Raw genomic sequence first — 18,218 nt, forward strand, 5'->3', positions numbered from 1 at the left:
CTTTTCCCTGTGAGGTGCCCACTCCTGGGCACCCCCAGGGTGAAGCCAGGCATTCAAGCGCTGTTGGGGCCGTTGTGGAGATTAAGCAAGCTATTGCCCAGAGTTGCAGATTGGGACCCATTAATTAGATTAGGCACCGAGGCGAGAATTATCTGGTCCAAGGGAATTGAGCCCAAGACCTGCCGAAGCGGGACTTGAACCCTGGTCTTGAGCCAGATCTCTGCTTCAGGGTCTGCCGTAAGCAACTAAACATATACACAAAATATTAACCACTCTCAAGCTACTGATGATTTAAATCAAGAAGAAAACAGAGTCTGGTTTCTGATGGAATCTTCAAAACCCGACAGTGCTGCGAGCTCATACTAATGACAATACTGTGCCCTAGAAATGTCAGTTCACCCAAAATAATACTTAGACTTGGGAGCACTGCTGAAGTTTTGAGAGCACCGTGACCAGTTCCTGTTACATCGCAGACAAGTCATCAGAGAGTGTCCTTAGTTATGTGGAGGACATGAGACTGACATGCAGAAACAATATCCCATCTGCTTTGCCTGGAAGAACAAGCTTGACCATTATGCTGTCATCAAGTTCCTGCTTACCAGAAAGTCTGCCATGAAAAAGTTTGAAGATAATGATACGCTAGTCTTCATTGTTGATGTCAAGGCTAAAAACCACCAGATCAAACAGGCTGTAGAGAAGAGGTATGATATTGATGTTGGCAAGGTCAACATGCAGACAGGGAAGTTAGGCTGTGTCTTAAGAGAAAGGAGTATGGTGTTACAGAGGATTAAAAACCACAGATGGCTCAGGGCCAGGACGACAGAAATTCGATCTCTCTTTTTGCACCTTCCATACAAAGACAGCATCATTTCCCTGTGTGTTGGTGGGTGCAATAAGGGTTATAGCTATCCTAACCAAAATAGCTGTCTTCCCACTTTGTGCTGCAAGTGCTTCCCTGTACAGCTATTCATATATGCAGAGGCTTTGATCTGAGAAGGATGTGTTCCAACACTTTCAATTTCCTATTTTCTTTGTATTCATCACCCACATTTAATACTTTTTGTCCCTCCTTATTTGCTTTTTTTTTCTGCTGCTGTACTTTCCTGTTGAATTCTTTGGCCCATAACATTATGGCAGACTCTTTCTGTACTTTGTCTGAAGGTAGTTTTAGTATATCGCGTCCTAACTCTTGTAAAGCTGTTCATCTTCCATCACACACTACCCATATTGCCAGGGAGGTTATTGCAGCTCCTTCTGACTTGCCCTCTGAAAAAGGAGCATTTCTAAGCAGATAGGTGAAACCTTTCACATGTACGTTAAGTGCAGGGTGGCACCATGGCTGCTGGGTAGAGTCACCCCTTCTTAGGGCACCCTCAAAGGAAATAAGAGAACTCTTTACTGCATCCAGTCCTTGATAGCTCTCCATATGAGAAAGTGTGACTGACATGAGAATATCAAAGGTCAGTAGCAAAGGCAAGGCTGTTTCTTCATTAAGAGCACTATAGGCTGCTGCCTTATGCCATCACAACAAAAAAACACAAAAGTGTGCCAGATTGCAACATAAAGCCTTACAAAAGCGTTGATGGTAGGTGGGGTAGTGGAATACTCAGATGACAAACGTATTTTGTGTGGAGCTCCAAAAATCAATGCACTTGAACTGAGTCAAGGTGATTCAGAATGTGGGGTCCTCCTCCACATACTGGGGGTCAAATTACCTGCATTGCCTTGCTGACTGAGCAACTTTGCCCCTATGATCATATCACGAAAAAGTGCAAAATGGCATTAGCAATCACAAATTACTGCATGAATGGCATTTATAATGTTGTTTCTTTCTACAGCTTACATCTTCTGATATCAAGCAATCTCAGAAAACCTTCTCCCACTATACCCCTAAAGCCCTGCATGAAAAACTGACTTTGATTTACTTCCACTTGATTCCTCGTCTTTGTTTTTCCAGAGTCACCCTCGTCTTACCTTCTAGCCTCCGCATGCCTTCTACTTCTAAGGACAGCCTCATCTCAGTCTCTTGTCTATCTGCCTTAATCCTTCTTATTGTAATTCTGCAATTAGCTGATAACTCATTTCATAGATCACAATCTCTTTAAAACCCTATCCCTGCCGTAAAGTGCTTCAGCACCTTGTCAGGGGTAGTAAGAGCTATATGAATACAATTACAGTTTGCTCCACTGAAACCGTTAACAGTAAACCACGGACATCCATTATTTACCACTGATAAGCCATCAATAAAGATGGTTTGTCCATGGATATTACAGCAGTGATGTTACATTGGTGGTCCATGGCATATGGAATGTTACTTCTTCAATTCATACATACAGACATGAACAGCAAGAAGATAGAAACAGTGAAAAATAAGTTGAGCAAATTGTGATACTGAACACCTGAATACAGAAGCAAGACTGAGCAAATGCCAAAATAGTGTCTATGTCAATTTGCACAAGCCGCTTCGCCTTCCTTGGACCTGTCAGTAAAAATGAGATTCTTCGAATATTTAGTCAAATGAGCAGCAAGTTAAAGGCATCAATAAGGGCAGACACAGAACCACATGATGACTGCAGATCATAGACCAACACCAATACTCGCCCTAGATCCCAACCACCCTCAACAAGAGGCGACATAGGTACACAGTGGTGATTTGTCGTGCAGCAGACCAGGCACCTGTAGCACCAGCAGCTCTAATGGAATTGTTTCATCTTAGAGTGAAGATGACAGCAGTGAGTAGCACATGTGTTCGGATATAACACGTCTAAGGTATTTTCCAGCTCAAGAACTAATCTGGCTGGCAGGAAGTTGTCCAGCAGCTAAGTACACATATGAGAGGAACTTTCACTAAAGACTGTACTGCCATGCTGCCCAAAAATTAAGGGCAGCTTTTCTACAAAGCAAGATGAGTCATCAGCAGCCTTTGGGTGCCACCTAGATGTGGAGCCGTGTTACTGCGAAGGCCATAAAACCAGCTTTCTTAAACATATGAGGAGTGTTCCTTCTTGCCTGAAGCACTGAATTCCTAGTACCAGACTTGATGAAAAAGATATATCTGTTGCATGTGCAAACGATATCTTTGTTCACAGAATGGTGCATTGCACATTCAGATACTGGCACACCACTTAATCTATGCCATCATCCTCTACATTTTCAATGCGCTCTATTGATTACACCGTGGAAGCCGTCACAAGCTTTCTGCCTGCCTACCGTGGTCTCAGCTCTTTGGAAGCAGCCAGTGACTCGGGCAGCTGGTCCGCCATAAAGATAGGTCAGTTACATGAAGATCCACCCAAATACTGCATGTTGCAAGTCTGAAATGCAGCTAGGCTTGCTGAACCTGTTATGCTTGTGAGGTTCACTGCTAGCACTGAGTTGGATAGTCACCTGAGTTGTTTACTTTATGGAACAACTTAGCACCCACATACACTTCTCTTTTCAGTGCTCTATTTAAGTATTTGTTACTGTTGCACAAAGGGCTTAGTCTATGGCCAGTTGTATAATGGTTTCTCCTCTGCCATTCCCGAACATACACCGAATAGTACTTGGTGGATTAACAGTGCCTCTGGGGTTCGGCTTCTACTGATCATCGCACTACATAGCATTTGCTTGTGGCTTCCCAGTGACTCCAGTGGCTGGGATTCTCTCAGTGGTTTCAGTTTAGTATTTACTGGTGGCTTAGTAGTGTCTCCAAAAGTTGGGATTCTGTTGCTTGCTCCTTGGTAGACTCCTTAGAATATTCCATGGTTATTTAACTGTTCTTTTACTCTAGGGTGGACCCAATTTTCTTCTCCCTGGGTTGGGACTTTGTCAATCCTTGGTATACCCGCATAGATATTACCATTAAACCCATTGATCGACATCAGTGGGGGTTTTTATTCCACAATTATGGTTTACACTGTCATGGCATTCATCTCTTGAACATTTATGTCTCTATCCATATTTATTATTTGCCCATATTATTAGTATTTATCCATATTAATGTTGTTTTCCATGAACAAATTAAGCCACAGCTAGTATATTTCCTCATTTTTCTGATAATTGTGTACTCATACTTCGATGTCTGTTTTATGTTTTAGCACTCTTAAGTAGCCAAATATAATATAATAATACAACTATGGGAAATATTAGCACTATAGTGCAAACAAGTGCTTATATAATGTTATTTAAGAACATTTCATCCCATGTTTTAACCTGTTGTCAGTCTCGAATGACAACATGATGTGTTATGGAAAAGAAGACCATTTTTTTTTTTCCTTTTTAAAAATTAAATACAGATTAGAAAAAGAAAAACGGAAGCTTTATTTATGGTATAGACCGTCCCAAAAATGTTAAGTATCTGCCTATGTGACTGCAACTAATCTCACACTCTGCAACACCGCAGTATACTTAGACCGGTTGGTCTGACACTTCAGTGTATAGGTATTTTATTGGTCTGTTTTTGGGCCTATTTTATGGTCTGCTGGGCTGGTTTCTACTGTTGCTTTTCGTGATATTAAAACAAACATTGACAAAAGCAAGCTCAAATCTATGCAGACCTCCAGACCTTGCAAATTCCCTGATTGTCCAAATCGAATGTCATCATTCTGTGGATGATACAATGATTATCATGGAGTTTAGTGGTAGTGCCTGTTACTACTACAATGCCGCAGACCCATGTGCACACACCAAAGGCTTATACAGAGTGAGAAAAGTGCCCCTTCATACCCTTGGTCAGATTGCATTTCAGGTTAGCACACCTCCTGCAAGAGATCTTTTTGTAGCCTGCATTTCGCACCTCTTAGTATCAAGAAGATAATTAAAAGGAGCTTGTATGCCTACACACAGGTCCAATAATCTAGCCCAGGGGACGCATTTGCCAGCTTCAGGGATGCGTGAAACTGTAACTGCAGTTTACACATTCCCATAACAGTAAATGATTTCATTTTTTTAATTTGTCTATAATATCTATAATAATTTGTCTATAATATTGTGCTTGAAATTGCCAGCCACATATTTCAGTCTCTGGAGCACTGGTTCTTAACCTGTGGTCCGAGGCCCCCTGGGGGTCAGCTCAGGGAGTCCGCAACTGTTTTATAAATTGAAATATTATTAAAATGAACCGATTAACATGAATAAAGTATACACAAATAAAGCAACACAATTGAAAATCTGAAACCTTGTTTCTATATTTGATTTTGAATTACACATAATATTTTAATATTTTAGCATTTTGGGGGTATTCTTGTTTTTATATTTTTTTGTATTGTTTTGAGGTCCAAATCATAGAAATTACTTAGGCTGCCACTCCCCCGGCTTCCATTAATGACTCCCTGGATTCCAATAACTATCTGGTGGGGGGTCGCAGAAGTTAAAAGATGGAGAACCGCTGCTCTAGGGAACAGAACGGGCTGGATGCTTAGTGTGTATGCTACATAGAAAATGTGGCTTGTCTCAGCCCCTCGTCCAATCCAGCTATCAAATAAAGAAGTTACGCCCCCCAAAGCATTCACCACCATAGAGAAGCACCTCAACGCTTGTGGAGAATATGGCGGAAACCGCGTCATTGCATAGGTGCAAAAGAATGTCTGACTATAATTTCTCACTTATGTTCAGGACCAAACTGTCCTTACGGACACAAGGAGTTACCAGTGAAGAGGGGACTGTGGGCTGATTTCTTAGTTTTTGCAGGAGGCGTGAGAAGATGGAAACATTTTTTCTTAAACCACACGTTTTTCACAAAACTATGCTAAGGTCATGAAGTTGTAAGCAAGTAACATGTAAGTCAGTCACAAAAACACGCTAAGTAAAGCATCCACTTGCATAGAAAAAACTAACGAAAAAAGCGAGAAAGTCAGAGAACTACATGTATTCCAATAATTGGAAACAACACTATACTTGTGTAGTAAAAACCTTCCGCATCCCCAGTGTTTTCAGAGTTGTAATGAGTAATGTAGACTTTGAACAACAGTATCATACTGTGAAGCATTTTGGACTGAGGGCATCTAGGAATTGCTAACACTGTGATATCCTAACAATGAAAGTATTTCAAACAATTTTCCTCACCCCTCACATTTTTTCCATTCAGCAATGGGACAAATATGGCACCCCAGCCAAACTCAACACCACAACCAAAGCGATTACAGGAGTCAAGGAGCTGAGAAATCCTGAGCCCGCAGTGGAGTAGTAGCAAGTTGTTAATAAAATACTCTGGGCTGCTTTTAGATACTTCTTGTTAGATGTTGGGTACTGGTAGGAGTAAGTAGACACCTACCACTAGCAATACACCCCCAACACAGGGTTGGGCCCAGTCAAGGTCCCACAAAGTAGCCCCTGGTAGCTTGGCAACGAGCAAACAGACTTACCTCAGGAGACAGGTATGTAAAGCATTTAAATACACCAATACGGTAAATAAGTCAGGCACAACACACAATGTTGATTCCCTCAGAAGAGAAAATGAACACTTTAGTGTTAGTCTGAATGTCTTTACTTTAGCTGATGTTGAAGATGCAAAATCTCCAGCTGTTTAATCTGTCCTAGTACTTGTCCCTGCATTTTCCTGCCAGTCCACTGGCTACACTTGTCGTTTGCAAAGCACTTTGCTGGCATTGCGTTGTGTTACACATCTAAAGGTCATAACATTTATATGTTCTAATGTATTCATCATCCATACTTAAAATTATTTTTATTCTGTTAATAGACATACCGAAGAATGTCAAGAAACTCACCTCTCTGAAAAAAAGGAAGAATTGAGAAACCTGGGAAATTAATCCCTTGTCTATCACTCGGGTGGAATACCACATTGCATTTTGCGTTTGAAGTTTATTCATTTGGATGTGCTATAAGATGTCGTTACCAAAAATCCACGCGAGCGAGGTGCCTGAACTTGAGGGCACCGCCCTAGTGCTCCCACCAGATGACCATTTACGCAGTCTGAAGGCGCTGACCGAGAAACTAAGGCTGGAGACCAGAAGGCCCTCGTATCTGGAGTGGAAGGCCAGGCTAGAGGACCCAACATGGAAGAAGCCGACACCTACCGTGGAGCCTGAGCTCAAAGACCAGAGGCAAGCGAGCGAGGATGTGGTCTGCTTAAGGAAAGCACCTGTGGTTCACCTCAGCGGAAGCTCTCCCCGGGAAAAGAGGACTATCACTTCAGGGAAGATTAATGGATTTGAAAACATTGATGAAGCCTTGAATTGGCTCAGGAAGGAACTGGTAAGTGTACTGATCTTAAGGGAAGCTTGTCTCTGAACAGAAAATCACTGACTGATCGCCTGTGCAATATTTATAGAGATAAAAGGGGTTTTATAAAGGTCAGCAAACATCAAAGTGCCTTGCATGAACCTTTCTCTATAGATATCTACAAAAGAGAGAGATAGAGAGAGCACGTGTGTGTGTGTTTGTTTTGATGGATGTGCTTAACAAGATAGCCAGAGAGAGAGAGAGACAAAAAGAGAGAGAAAGAGAAAGAGAGAGCTTGTGTGTGTGTTTGTGTGTGTGTGTGTCTCTCTCTTATAGATTATGCCCATCCCCACTACAAAAGCTTTTGATTAACAACGTGGAACAACACAAGTACCAGAATGTTTGGGTAGTCTAGCAGCTGTGTCAAATAAAAGACAAGTGCCAATGTGCCTTGTGGAGTGCTATCAGATGCTGAAACACAATGCCCTTGTGTAGGAAGTTGGCTCTGTATGTGCTATTTCAAAGTAAGGAATAGCATGCACAGAGTCCAAGGGTTCCCCTTAGAGGTAAAATAGTGGTAAAAATAGATAATACTAATGCTCTATTTTGTGGTAGTGTGGTCGAGCAGTAGGCTTATCCAAGGAGTAGTGTTAAGCATTTGTTGTACATACACATAGACAATAAATGAGGTACACACACTCAGAGACAAATCCAGCCAATAGGTTTTTATATAGAAAAATATCTTTTCTTAGTTTATTTTAGGAACCACAGGTTCAAATTCTACATGTAATATCTCATTCGAAAGGTATTGCAGGTAAGTACTTTAGGAACTTCAAATCATCAAAATTGCATGTATACTTTTCAAGTTATTGACAAATAGCTGTTTTAAAAGTGGACACAGTGCAATTTTCACAGTTCCTAGGGGAGGTAAGTTTTTGTTAGTTTTACCAGGTAAGTAAGACACTTACAGGGCTTAGTTCTTGGTCCAAGGTAGCCCACCGTTGGGGGTTCAGAGCAACCCCAAAGTCACCACACCAGCAGCTCAGGGCCGGTCAGGTGCAGAGTTCAAAGTGGTGCCCAAAACGCATAGGCTAGAATGGAGAGAAGGGGGTGCCCCGGTTCCGGTCTGCTTGCAGGTAAGTACCCGCGTCTTCGGAGGGCAGACCAGGGGGGTTTTGTAGGGCACCGGGGGGGACACAAGCCCACACAGAAATTTCACCCTCAGCAGCGCGGGGGCGGCCGGGTGCAGTGTAGGAACAGGCGTCGGGTTCGCAATGTTAGTCTATGAGAGATCTCGGGATCTCTTCAGCGCTGCAGGCAGGCAAGGGGGGGATTCCTCGGGGAAACCTCCACTTGGGTAAGGGAGAGGGACTCCTGGGGGTCACTTCTCCAGTGAAAGTCCGGTCCTTCAGGTCCTGGGGGCTGCGGGTGCAGGGTCTCTCCCAGGCGTCGGGACTTTAGGTTCAAAGAGTCGCGGTCAGGGGAAGCCTCGGGATTCCCTCTGCAGGCGGCGCTGTGGGGGCTCAGGGGGGACAGGTTTTGGTACTCACAGTATCAGAGTAGTCCTGGGGTCCCTCCTGAGGTGTCGGATCTCCACCAGCCGAGTCGGGGACGCCGGGTGCAGTGTTGCAAGTCTCACGCTTCTTGCGGGGAGCTTGCAGGGTTCTTTAAAGCTGCTGGAAACAAAGTTGCAGCTTTTCTTGGAGCAGGTCCGCTGTCCTCGGGAGTTTCTTGTCTTTTCGAAGCAGGGGCAGTCCTCAGAGGATGTCGAGGTCGCTGGTCCCTTTGGAAGGCGTCGCTGGAGCAGGATCTTTGGAAGGCAGGAGACAGGCCGGTGAGTTTCTGGAGCCAAGGCAGTTGTCGTCTTCGGGTCTTCCTCTGCAGGGGTTTTCAGCTAGGCAGTCCTTCTTCTTGTAGTTGCAGGAATCTCATTTTCTAGGGTTCAGGGTAGCCCTTAAATACTAAATTTAAGGGCGTGTTTAGGTCTGGGGGGTTAGTAGCCAATGGCTACTAGCCCTGAGGGTGGGTACACCCTCTTTGTGCCTCCTCCCAAGGGGAGGGGGTCACAATCCTAACCCTATTGGGGGAATCCTCCATCGGCAAGATGGAGGATTTCTAAAAGTCAGAGTCACCTCAGCTCAGGACACCTTAGGGGCTGTCCTGACTGGCCAGTGACTCCTCCTTGTTTCTTTCTTTGTTCCCTCCAGCCTTGCCGCCAAAAGTGGGGGCCGTGGCCGGAGGGGGCGGGCAACTCCACTAAGCTGGAGTGCCCTGCTGGGCTGTGACAAAGGGGTGAGCCTTTGAGGCTCACCGCCAGGTGTCACAGCTCCTGCCTGGGGGAGGTGTTAGCATCTCCACCCAGTGCAGGCTTTGTTACTGGCCTCAGAGTGACAAAGGCACTCTCCCCATGGGGCCAGCAACATGTCTCTGGTGTGGCAGGCTGCTGGAACTAGTCAGCCTACACAGACAGTCGGTTAAGTTTCAGGGGGCACCTCTAAGGTGCCCTCTGTGGTGTATTTTACAATAAAATGTACACTGGCATCAGTGTGCATTTATTGTGCTGAGAAGTTTGATACCAAACTTCCCAGTTTTCAGTGTAGCCATTATGGTGCTGTGGAGTTCGTGTAAAACAGACTCCCAGACCATATACTCTTATGGCTACCCTGCACTTACAATGTCTAAGGTTTTGCTTAGACACTGTAGGGGCACAGTGCTCATGCACTGGTACCCTCACCTATGGTATAGTGCACCCTGCCTTAGGGCTGTAAGGCCTGCTAGAGGGGTGTCTTACCTATACTGCATAGGCAGTGAGAGGCTGGCATGGCACCCTGAGGGGAGTGCCATGTCGACTTACTCATTTTGTTCTCACCAGCACACACAGGCTTGTAAGCAGTGTGTCTGTGCTGAGTGAGGGGTCTCTAGGGTGGCATAATACATGCTACAACCCTTAGAGACCTTCCCTGGCATCAGGGCCCTTGGTACCAGAGGTACCAGTTACAAGGGACTTATCTGGATGCCAGGGTGTGCCAATTGTGGAAACAATGGTACATTTTAGGTGAAAGAACACTGGTGCTGGGGCCTGGTTAGCAGGGTCCCAGCACTCTTCTCAGTCAAGTCAGCATCAGTATCAGGCAAAAAGTGGGGGGTAACTGCAACAGGGAGCCATTTCTTTACACAAGCCCCCCCCAGCCCACAGGCCAGGAGACTCAGCCAACGCTGGAAGAGTCTTCCTAGTCTGTCAGGCGAGGAAGAGTAGAGGAAATGGCTGGTTTGTTGCAGGGCCTACTCTGCCTTACATCCTCCTGTTCAGGTCATTCCCTCTGGGGAACTGACCCACTTCCACAGTGATAGGACCTAGTCTGAACTGCCTCTTGTCTGTGCTTTTTATGTCTTCACCCATTCTCTCTATTTTGAGGTCAGAGGTATCCACCTCTGCTAATCTTATCTTAGCCAGGGTCACCCCTAGCTTACCCAAAGAGGTTACCCAGAGCTGGAGTAACCCCACCATGACCAACAGGGTCAGGGGGCCTAACTTGTTATTTGGCATGGGGTCAGACCACCATACCAAGGATAGTGCAGCCATAAAGGATAACACCCAGCAGAGGCCACTGACAGCTGTCAGTGCCCAGAACCACACCTTTAGCTCTTCACCTACAAGGGAAGGGGCTAAGTTACAGGCTTCTTTGGGTTCAGGGTGCCTGTCTGCTGTATTAGAGTGGGGGGTCACCACATCTTGTAGTAAACACCCTTCTTCCACTCTTTCTTCTGTTAGCTGAGGAGCCACCCACTCAGGCTTAACAGTTGCCTGACTAGCCAGGACTTCTTGTGGGTCAGGTTGGACTTTATCAGAGCCATTTTTGGAGTTCTCCCCTACTGGAGCAGAATCTCCTTGGCTTGCTGGAACCTTGGCTAAAGGTTGTCCACCTTTCCTACTCTGTTTCCTTTTCTTTTTCTTCTGGGGCCTACTTGCATTTACTGCAGAGGCAGGACTTCCAGAATCCTTGGGAGAGGACTGGCACTGGACCAGTCCCTCTCTTGGGCTCTGACTAACCTCTGGGTAGTCATTTCCAAGGAGACAATCAAGGGGGAGGTCTGTACTGACTACTACCCTTCTCCAGCTAAGAGTGCCACCCACTTCTATGGGTACTAAAGCCACAGGCCTCTTAGTGACCCTGTCTAGGCTAACTCTTACCCTGGCAGTCTCACCTGGGATGTACTGGTTTGAGAGCACCAGCCTGTCATGCACAATAGTGTGACTGGCACAAGTGTCTCTCAGGGCAGTGGTTGGGATTCCATTCACCAGTAGGTGGTGGAAGTGTCTACTTCCCTCTGGAATCTCCAACTCACCTGTTGGGCCCTGTTTCCAGTTGAAGGCTAGGAAGACCTCCTCATCTGAGGAGTCATCTCCCATTGCTACACTGGTTACCCCAGGAATTTTGTTCTGGGGTTTGTTTTTGGGACAAGAAGTGTCCTTGGTGTGGTGCCCAGACTGCTTACAGTTGTGGCACCATGCCTTAGTGGCATCCCAGTTCTTACCCTGGTACCCACCTTTGTTTTGGGTTGTGTCTTGGGGCCCACCCACCTGTTCTGGTTTTTGGGGGCCTACAGAGGACTCTTTTTCTTTGTTTCTAGTGTTACCCACTTTCTCCTGGGGAGTTTTTGTAACCCCTTTCTTTTGGTCACCCCCAGTGGAAGTTTTGGTTACCCTAGTCTTGACCCAGTGGTCTGCCTTCTTTCCCAATTCTTGGGGAGAAATTGGACCTAGGTCTACCAGATACTGATGCAACTTTTCATTGAAGCAGTTACTTAAAATGTGTTCTTTCATAAACAAATTATAAAGCCCAACATAGTCACACACTTCATTTCCAGTTAACCAACCATCTAGTGTTTTTACTGAGTAGTCTACAAAATCAACCCAGGTCTGGCTCGAGGATTTTTGAGCCCCCCTGAATCTAATTCTATACTCCTCAGTGGAGAATCCAAAGCCCTCAATCAGGGTACCCTTCATGAGGTCATAAGATTCTGCATCTTTTCCAGAGAGTGTGAGGAGTCTATCCCTACACTTTCCAGTGAACATTTCCCAAAGGAGAGCACCCCAGTGAGATCTGTTCACTTTTCTGGTTACACAAGCCCTCTCAAAAGCTGTGAACCATTTGGTGATGTCATCACCATCTTCATATTTTGTTACAATCCCTTTGGGGATTTTTAGGATGTCAGGAGAATCTCTGACCCTATTTAAGTTGCTGCCACCATTGATGGGTCCTAGGCCCATCTCTTGTCTTTCCCTCTCTATGGCTAGGATCTGTCTTTCCAAAGCCAATCTTTTGGCCATCCTGGCTAACTGGATGTCCTCTTCACTGGAGTTATCCTCAGTGATTTCAGAGGTGTTGGTCTCTCCTGTGAGGGAACCAGCATCTCTGACTATTATTTTTGGAGTCAGGGTTTGAGAGACCCTGTTCTCCCTAGATAGGACTGGTAGGGGGGAATTTTCCTCCAAGTCACTATCCTCTTCCTCTGAGTTGCCACCCTCAGAGGGGTTGGCCTTTTCAAACTCTGCCAAAAGCTCCTGGAGCTGTATTTTGGTAGGTTTGGGGCCCATTGTTATTTTCTTTATTTTACAGAGTGACCTTAGCTCCCTCATCTTAAGATGGAGGTAAGGTGTGGTGTCGAGTTCCACCACAGTCACATCTGTGCTAGACATTTTGCTTCTAAAAGTTGGAATACTTTTTAAGAATCTACAACTGGTTCTAGAATCTAATTAAAATTTTTACAAACTTTTAAACTCTAAAAGAAATGCTAAACAGGATCTAACACAAGGCCCTAGCAGGTCTTTTAAGAATTTAGAAAACTTTTCAAATTGCAAAAATCAATTTCTAATGACAATTTTTGAATTTGTCGTGTGATCAGGTATTGGCCGAGTAGCCCAGCAAATGCAAAGTCTTGTACCCCACCGCTGATCCACCAATGTAGGAAGTTGGCTCTGTATGTGCTATTTCAAAGTAAGGAATAGCATGCACAGAGTCCAAGGGTTCCCCTTAGAGGTAAAATAGTGGTAAAAATAGATAATACTAATGCTCTATTTTGTGGTAGTGTGGTCGAGCAGTAGGCTTATCCAAGGAGTAGTGTTAAGCATTTGTTGTACATACACATAGACAATAAATGAGGTACACACACTCAGAGACAAATCCAGCCAATAGGTTTTTATATAGAAAAATATCTTTTCTTAGTTTATTTTAGGAACCACAGGTTCAAATTCTACATGTAATATCTCATTCGAAAGGTATTGCAGGTAAGTACTTTAGGAACTTCAAATCATCAAAATTGCATGTATACTTTTCAAGTTATTGACAAATAGCTGTTTTAAAAGTGGACACAGTGCAATTTTCACAGTTCCTAGGGGAGGTAAGTTTTTGTTAGTTTTACCAGGTAAGTAAGACACTTACAGGGCTTAGTTCTTGGTCCAAGGTAGCCCACCGTTGGGGGTTCAGAGCAACCCCAAAGTCACCACACCAGCAGCTCAGGGCCGGTCAGGTGCAGAGTTCAAAGTGGTGCCCAAAACGCATAGGCTAGAATGGAGAGAAGGGGGTGCCCCGGTTCCGGTCTGCTTGCAGGTAAGTACCCGCGTCTTCGGAGGGCAGACCAGGGGGGTTTTGTAGGGCACCGGGGGGGACACAAGCCCACACAGAAATTTCACCCTCAGCAGCGCGGGGGCGGCCGGGTGCAGTGTAGGAACAGGCGTCGGGTTCGCAATGTTAGTCTATGAGAGATCTCGGGATCTCTTCAGCGCTGCAGGCAGGCAAGGGGGGGATTCCTCGGGGAAACCTCCACTTGGGTAAGGGAGAGGGACTCCTGGGGGTCACTTCTCCAGTGAAAGTCCGGTCCTTCAGGTCCTGGGGGCTGCGGGTGCAGGGTCTCTCCCAGGCGTCGGGACTTTAGGTTCAAAGAGTCGCGGTCAGGGGAAGCCTCGGGATTCCCTCTGCAGGCGGCGCTGTGGGGGCTCAGGGGGGACAGGTTTTGGTACTCACAGTATCAGAGTAGTCCTGGGGTCCCTCCTGAGGTGTCGGATCTCCACCAGCCGAGTCGGGGACGCCGGGTGCAGTGTTGCAAGTCTCACGCTTCTTGCGGGGAGCTTGCAGGGTTCTTTAAAGCTGCTGGAAACAAAGTTGCAGCTTTTCTTGGAGCAGGTCCGCTGTCCTCGGGAGTTTCTTGTCTTTTCGAAGCAGGGGCAGTCCTCAGAGGATGTCGAGGTCGCTGGTCCCTTTGGAAGGCGTCGCTGGAGCAGGATCTTTGGAAGGCAGGAGACAGGCCGGTGAGTTTCTGGAGCCAAGGCAGTTGTCGTCTTCGGGTCTTCCTCTGCAGGGGTTTTCAGCTAGGCAGTCCTTCTTCTTGTAGTTGCAGGAATCTCATTTTCTAGGGTTCAGGGTAGCCCTTAAATACTAAATTTAAGGGCGTGTTTAGGTCTGGGGGGTTAGTAGCCAATGGCTACTAGCCCTGAGGGTGGGTACACCCTCTTTGTGCCTCCTCCCAAGGGGAGGGGGTCACAATCCTAACCCTATTGGGGGAATCCTCCATCGGCAAGATGGAGGATTTCTAAAAGTCAGAGTCACCTCAGCTCAGGACACCTTAGGGGCTGTCCTGACTGGCCAGTGACTCCTCCTTGTTTCTTTCTTTGTTCCCTCCAGCCTTGCCGCCAAAAGTGGGGGCCGTGGCCGGAGGGGGCGGGCAACTCCACTAAGCTGGAGTGCCCTGCTGGGCTGTGACAAAGGGGTGAGCCTTTGAGGCTCACCGCCAGGTGTCACAGCTCCTGCCTGGGGGAGGTGTTAGCATCTCCACCCAGTGCAGGCTTTGTTACTGGCCTCAGAGTGACAAAGGCACTCTCCCCATGGGGCCAGCAACATGTCTCTGGTGTGGCAGGCTGCTGGAACTAGTCAGCCTACACAGACAGTCGGTTAAGTTTCAGGGGGCACCTCTAAGGTGCCCTCTGTGGTGTATTTTACAATAAAATGTACACTGGCATCAGTGTGCATTTATTGTGCTGAGAAGTTTGATACCAAACTTCCCAGTTTTCAGTGTAGCCATTATGGTGCTGTGGAGTTCGTGTAAAACAGACTCCCAGACCATATACTCTTATGGCTACCCTGCACTTACAATGTCTAAGGTTTTGCTTAGACACTGTAGGGGCACAGTGCTCATGCACTGGTACCCTCACCTATGGTATAGTGCACCCTGCCTTAGGGCTGTAAGGCCTGCTAGAGGGGTGTCTTACCTATACTGCATAGGCAGTGAGAGGCTGGCATGGCACCCTGAGGGGAGTGCCATGTCGACTTACTCATTTTGTTCTCACCAGCACACACAGGCTTGTAAGCAGTGTGTCTGTGCTGAGTGAGGGGTCTCTAGGGTGGCATAATACATGCTACAACCCTTAGAGACCTTCCCTGGCATCAGGGCCCTTGGTACCAGAGGTACCAGTTACAAGGGACTTATCTGGATGCCAGGGTGTGCCAATTGTGGAAACAATGGTACATTTTAGGTGAAAGAACACTGGTGCTGGGGCCTGGTTAGCAGGGTCCCAGCACTCTTCTCAGTCAAGTCAGCATCAGTATCAGGCAAAAAGTGGGGGGTAACTGCAACAGGGAGCCATTTCTTTACACAAGCCCCCCCCAGCCCACAGGCCAGGAGACTCAGCCAACGCTGGAAGAGTCTTCCTAGTCTGTCAGGCGAGGAAGAGTAGAGGAAATGGCTGGTTTGTTGCAGGGCCTACTCTGCCTTACATCCTCCTGTTCAGGTCATTCCCTCTGGGGAACTGACCCACTTCCACAGTGATAGGACCTAGTCTGAACTGCCTCTTGTCTGTGCTTTTTATGTCTTCACCCATTCTCTCTATTTTGAGGTCAGAGGTATCCACCTCTGCTAATCTTATCTTAGCCAGGGTCACCCCTAGCTTACCCAAAGAGGTTACCCAGAGCTGGAGTAACCCCACCATGACCAACAGGGTCAGGGGGCCTAACTTGTTATTTGGCATGGGGTCAGACCACCATACCAAGGATAGTGCAGCCATAAAGGATAACACCCAGCAGAGGCCACTGACAGCTGTCAGTGCCCAGAACCACACCTTTAGCTCTTCACCTACAAGGGAAGGGGCTAAGTTACAGGCTTCTTTGGGTTCAGGGTGCCTGTCTGCTGTATTAGAGTGGGGGGTCACCACATCTTGTAGTAAACACCCTTCTTCCACTCTTTCTTCTGTTAGCTGAGGAGCCACCCACTCAGGCTTAACAGTTGCCTGACTAGCCAGGACTTCTTGTGGGTCAGGTTGGACTTTATCAGAGCCATTTTTGGAGTTCTCCCCTACTGGAGCAGAATCTCCTTGGCTTGCTGGAACCTTGGCTAAAGGTTGTCCACCTTTCCTACTCTGTTTCCTTTTCTTTTTCTTCTGGGGCCTACTTGCATTTACTGCAGAGGCAGGACTTCCAGAATCCTTGGGAGAGGACTGGCACTGGACCAGTCCCTCTCTTGGGCTCTGACTAACCTCTGGGTAGTCATTTCCAAGGAGACAATCAAGGGGGAGGTCTGTACTGACTACTACCCTTCTCCAGCTAAGAGTGCCACCCACTTCTATGGGTACTAAAGCCACAGGCCTCTTAGTGACCCTGTCTAGGCTAACTCTTACCCTGGCAGTCTCACCTGGGATGTACTGGTTTGAGAGCACCAGCCTGTCATGCACAATAGTGTGACTGGCACAAGTGTCTCTCAGGGCAGTGGTTGGGATTCCATTCACCAGTAGGTGGTGGAAGTGTCTACTTCCCTCTGGAATCTCCAACTCACCTGTTGGGCCCTGTTTCCAGTTGAAGGCTAGGAAGACCTCCTCATCTGAGGAGTCATCTCCCATTGCTACACTGGTTACCCCAGGAATTTTGTTCTGGGGTTTGTTTTTGGGACAAGAAGTGTCCTTGGTGTGGTGCCCAGACTGCTTACAGTTGTGGCACCATGCCTTAGTGGCATCCCAGTTCTTACCCTGGTACCCACCTTTGTTTTGGGTTGTGTCTTGGGGCCCACCCACCTGTTCTGGTTTTTGGGGGCCTACAGAGGACTCTTTTTCTTTGTTTCTAGTGTTACCCACTTTCTCCTGGGGAGTTTTTGTAACCCCTTTCTTTTGGTCACCCCCAGTGGAAGTTTTGGTTACCCTAGTCTTGACCCAGTGGTCTGCCTTCTTTCCCAATTCTTGGGGAGAAATTGGACCTAGGTCTACCAGATACTGATGCAACTTTTCATTGAAGCAGTTACTTAAAATGTGTTCTTTCATAAACAAATTATAAAGCCCAACATAGTCACACACTTCATTTCCAGTTAACCAACCATCTAGTGTTTTTACTGAGTAGTCTACAAAATCAACCCAGGTCTGGCTCGAGGATTTTTGAGCCCCCCTGAATCTAATTCTATACTCCTCAGTGGAGAATCCAAAGCCCTCAATCAGGGTACCCTTCATGAGGTCATAAGATTCTGCATCTTTTCCAGAGAGTGTGAGGAGTCTATCCCTACACTTTCCAGTGAACATTTCCCAAAGGAGAGCACCCCAGTGAGATCTGTTCACTTTTCTGGTTACACAAGCCCTCTCAAAAGCTGTGAACCATTTGGTGATGTCATCACCATCTTCATATTTTGTTACAATCCCTTTGGGGATTTTTAGGATGTCAGGAGAATCTCTGACCCTATTTAAGTTGCTGCCACCATTGATGGGTCCTAGGCCCATCTCTTGTCTTTCCCTCTCTATGGCTAGGATCTGTCTTTCCAAAGCCAATCTTTTGGCCATCCTGGCTAACTGGATGTCCTCTTCACTGGAGTTATCCTCAGTGATTTCAGAGGTGTTGGTCTCTCCTGTGAGGGAACCAGCATCTCTGACTATTATTTTTGGAGTCAGGGTTTGAGAGACCCTGTTCTCCCTAGATAGGACTGGTAGGGGGGAATTTTCCTCCAAGTCACTATCCTCTTCCTCTGAGTTGCCACCCTCAGAGGGGTTGGCCTTTTCAAACTCTGCCAAAAGCTCCTGGAGCTGTATTTTG

General features: G+C 46.6%; 1 protein-coding gene across 1 annotated transcript in view; it reads left to right on the forward strand.

Annotated features, from left to right (window-relative positions):
- FAM167A (family with sequence similarity 167 member A) overlaps positions 1–18,218 on the forward strand; it is a 127,518-nt gene that overhangs the window by 59,095 nt on the left and 50,205 nt on the right. The window contains exon 2 of the mRNA XM_069236158.1: positions 6,680–7,194. Within this exon, the coding sequence (XP_069092259.1) occupies positions 6,814–7,194 (381 nt within the window). The 5' untranslated portion in view covers positions 6,680–6,813. The remainder of the gene's footprint in view (positions 1–6,679; positions 7,195–18,218) is intronic.

The sequence above is a fragment of the Pleurodeles waltl genome, chromosome 5, assembly GCF_031143425.1.
Source record: "Pleurodeles waltl isolate 20211129_DDA chromosome 5, aPleWal1.hap1.20221129, whole genome shotgun sequence".
Taxonomy (NCBI): Eukaryota; Metazoa; Chordata; class Amphibia; order Caudata; family Salamandridae; genus Pleurodeles; species Pleurodeles waltl.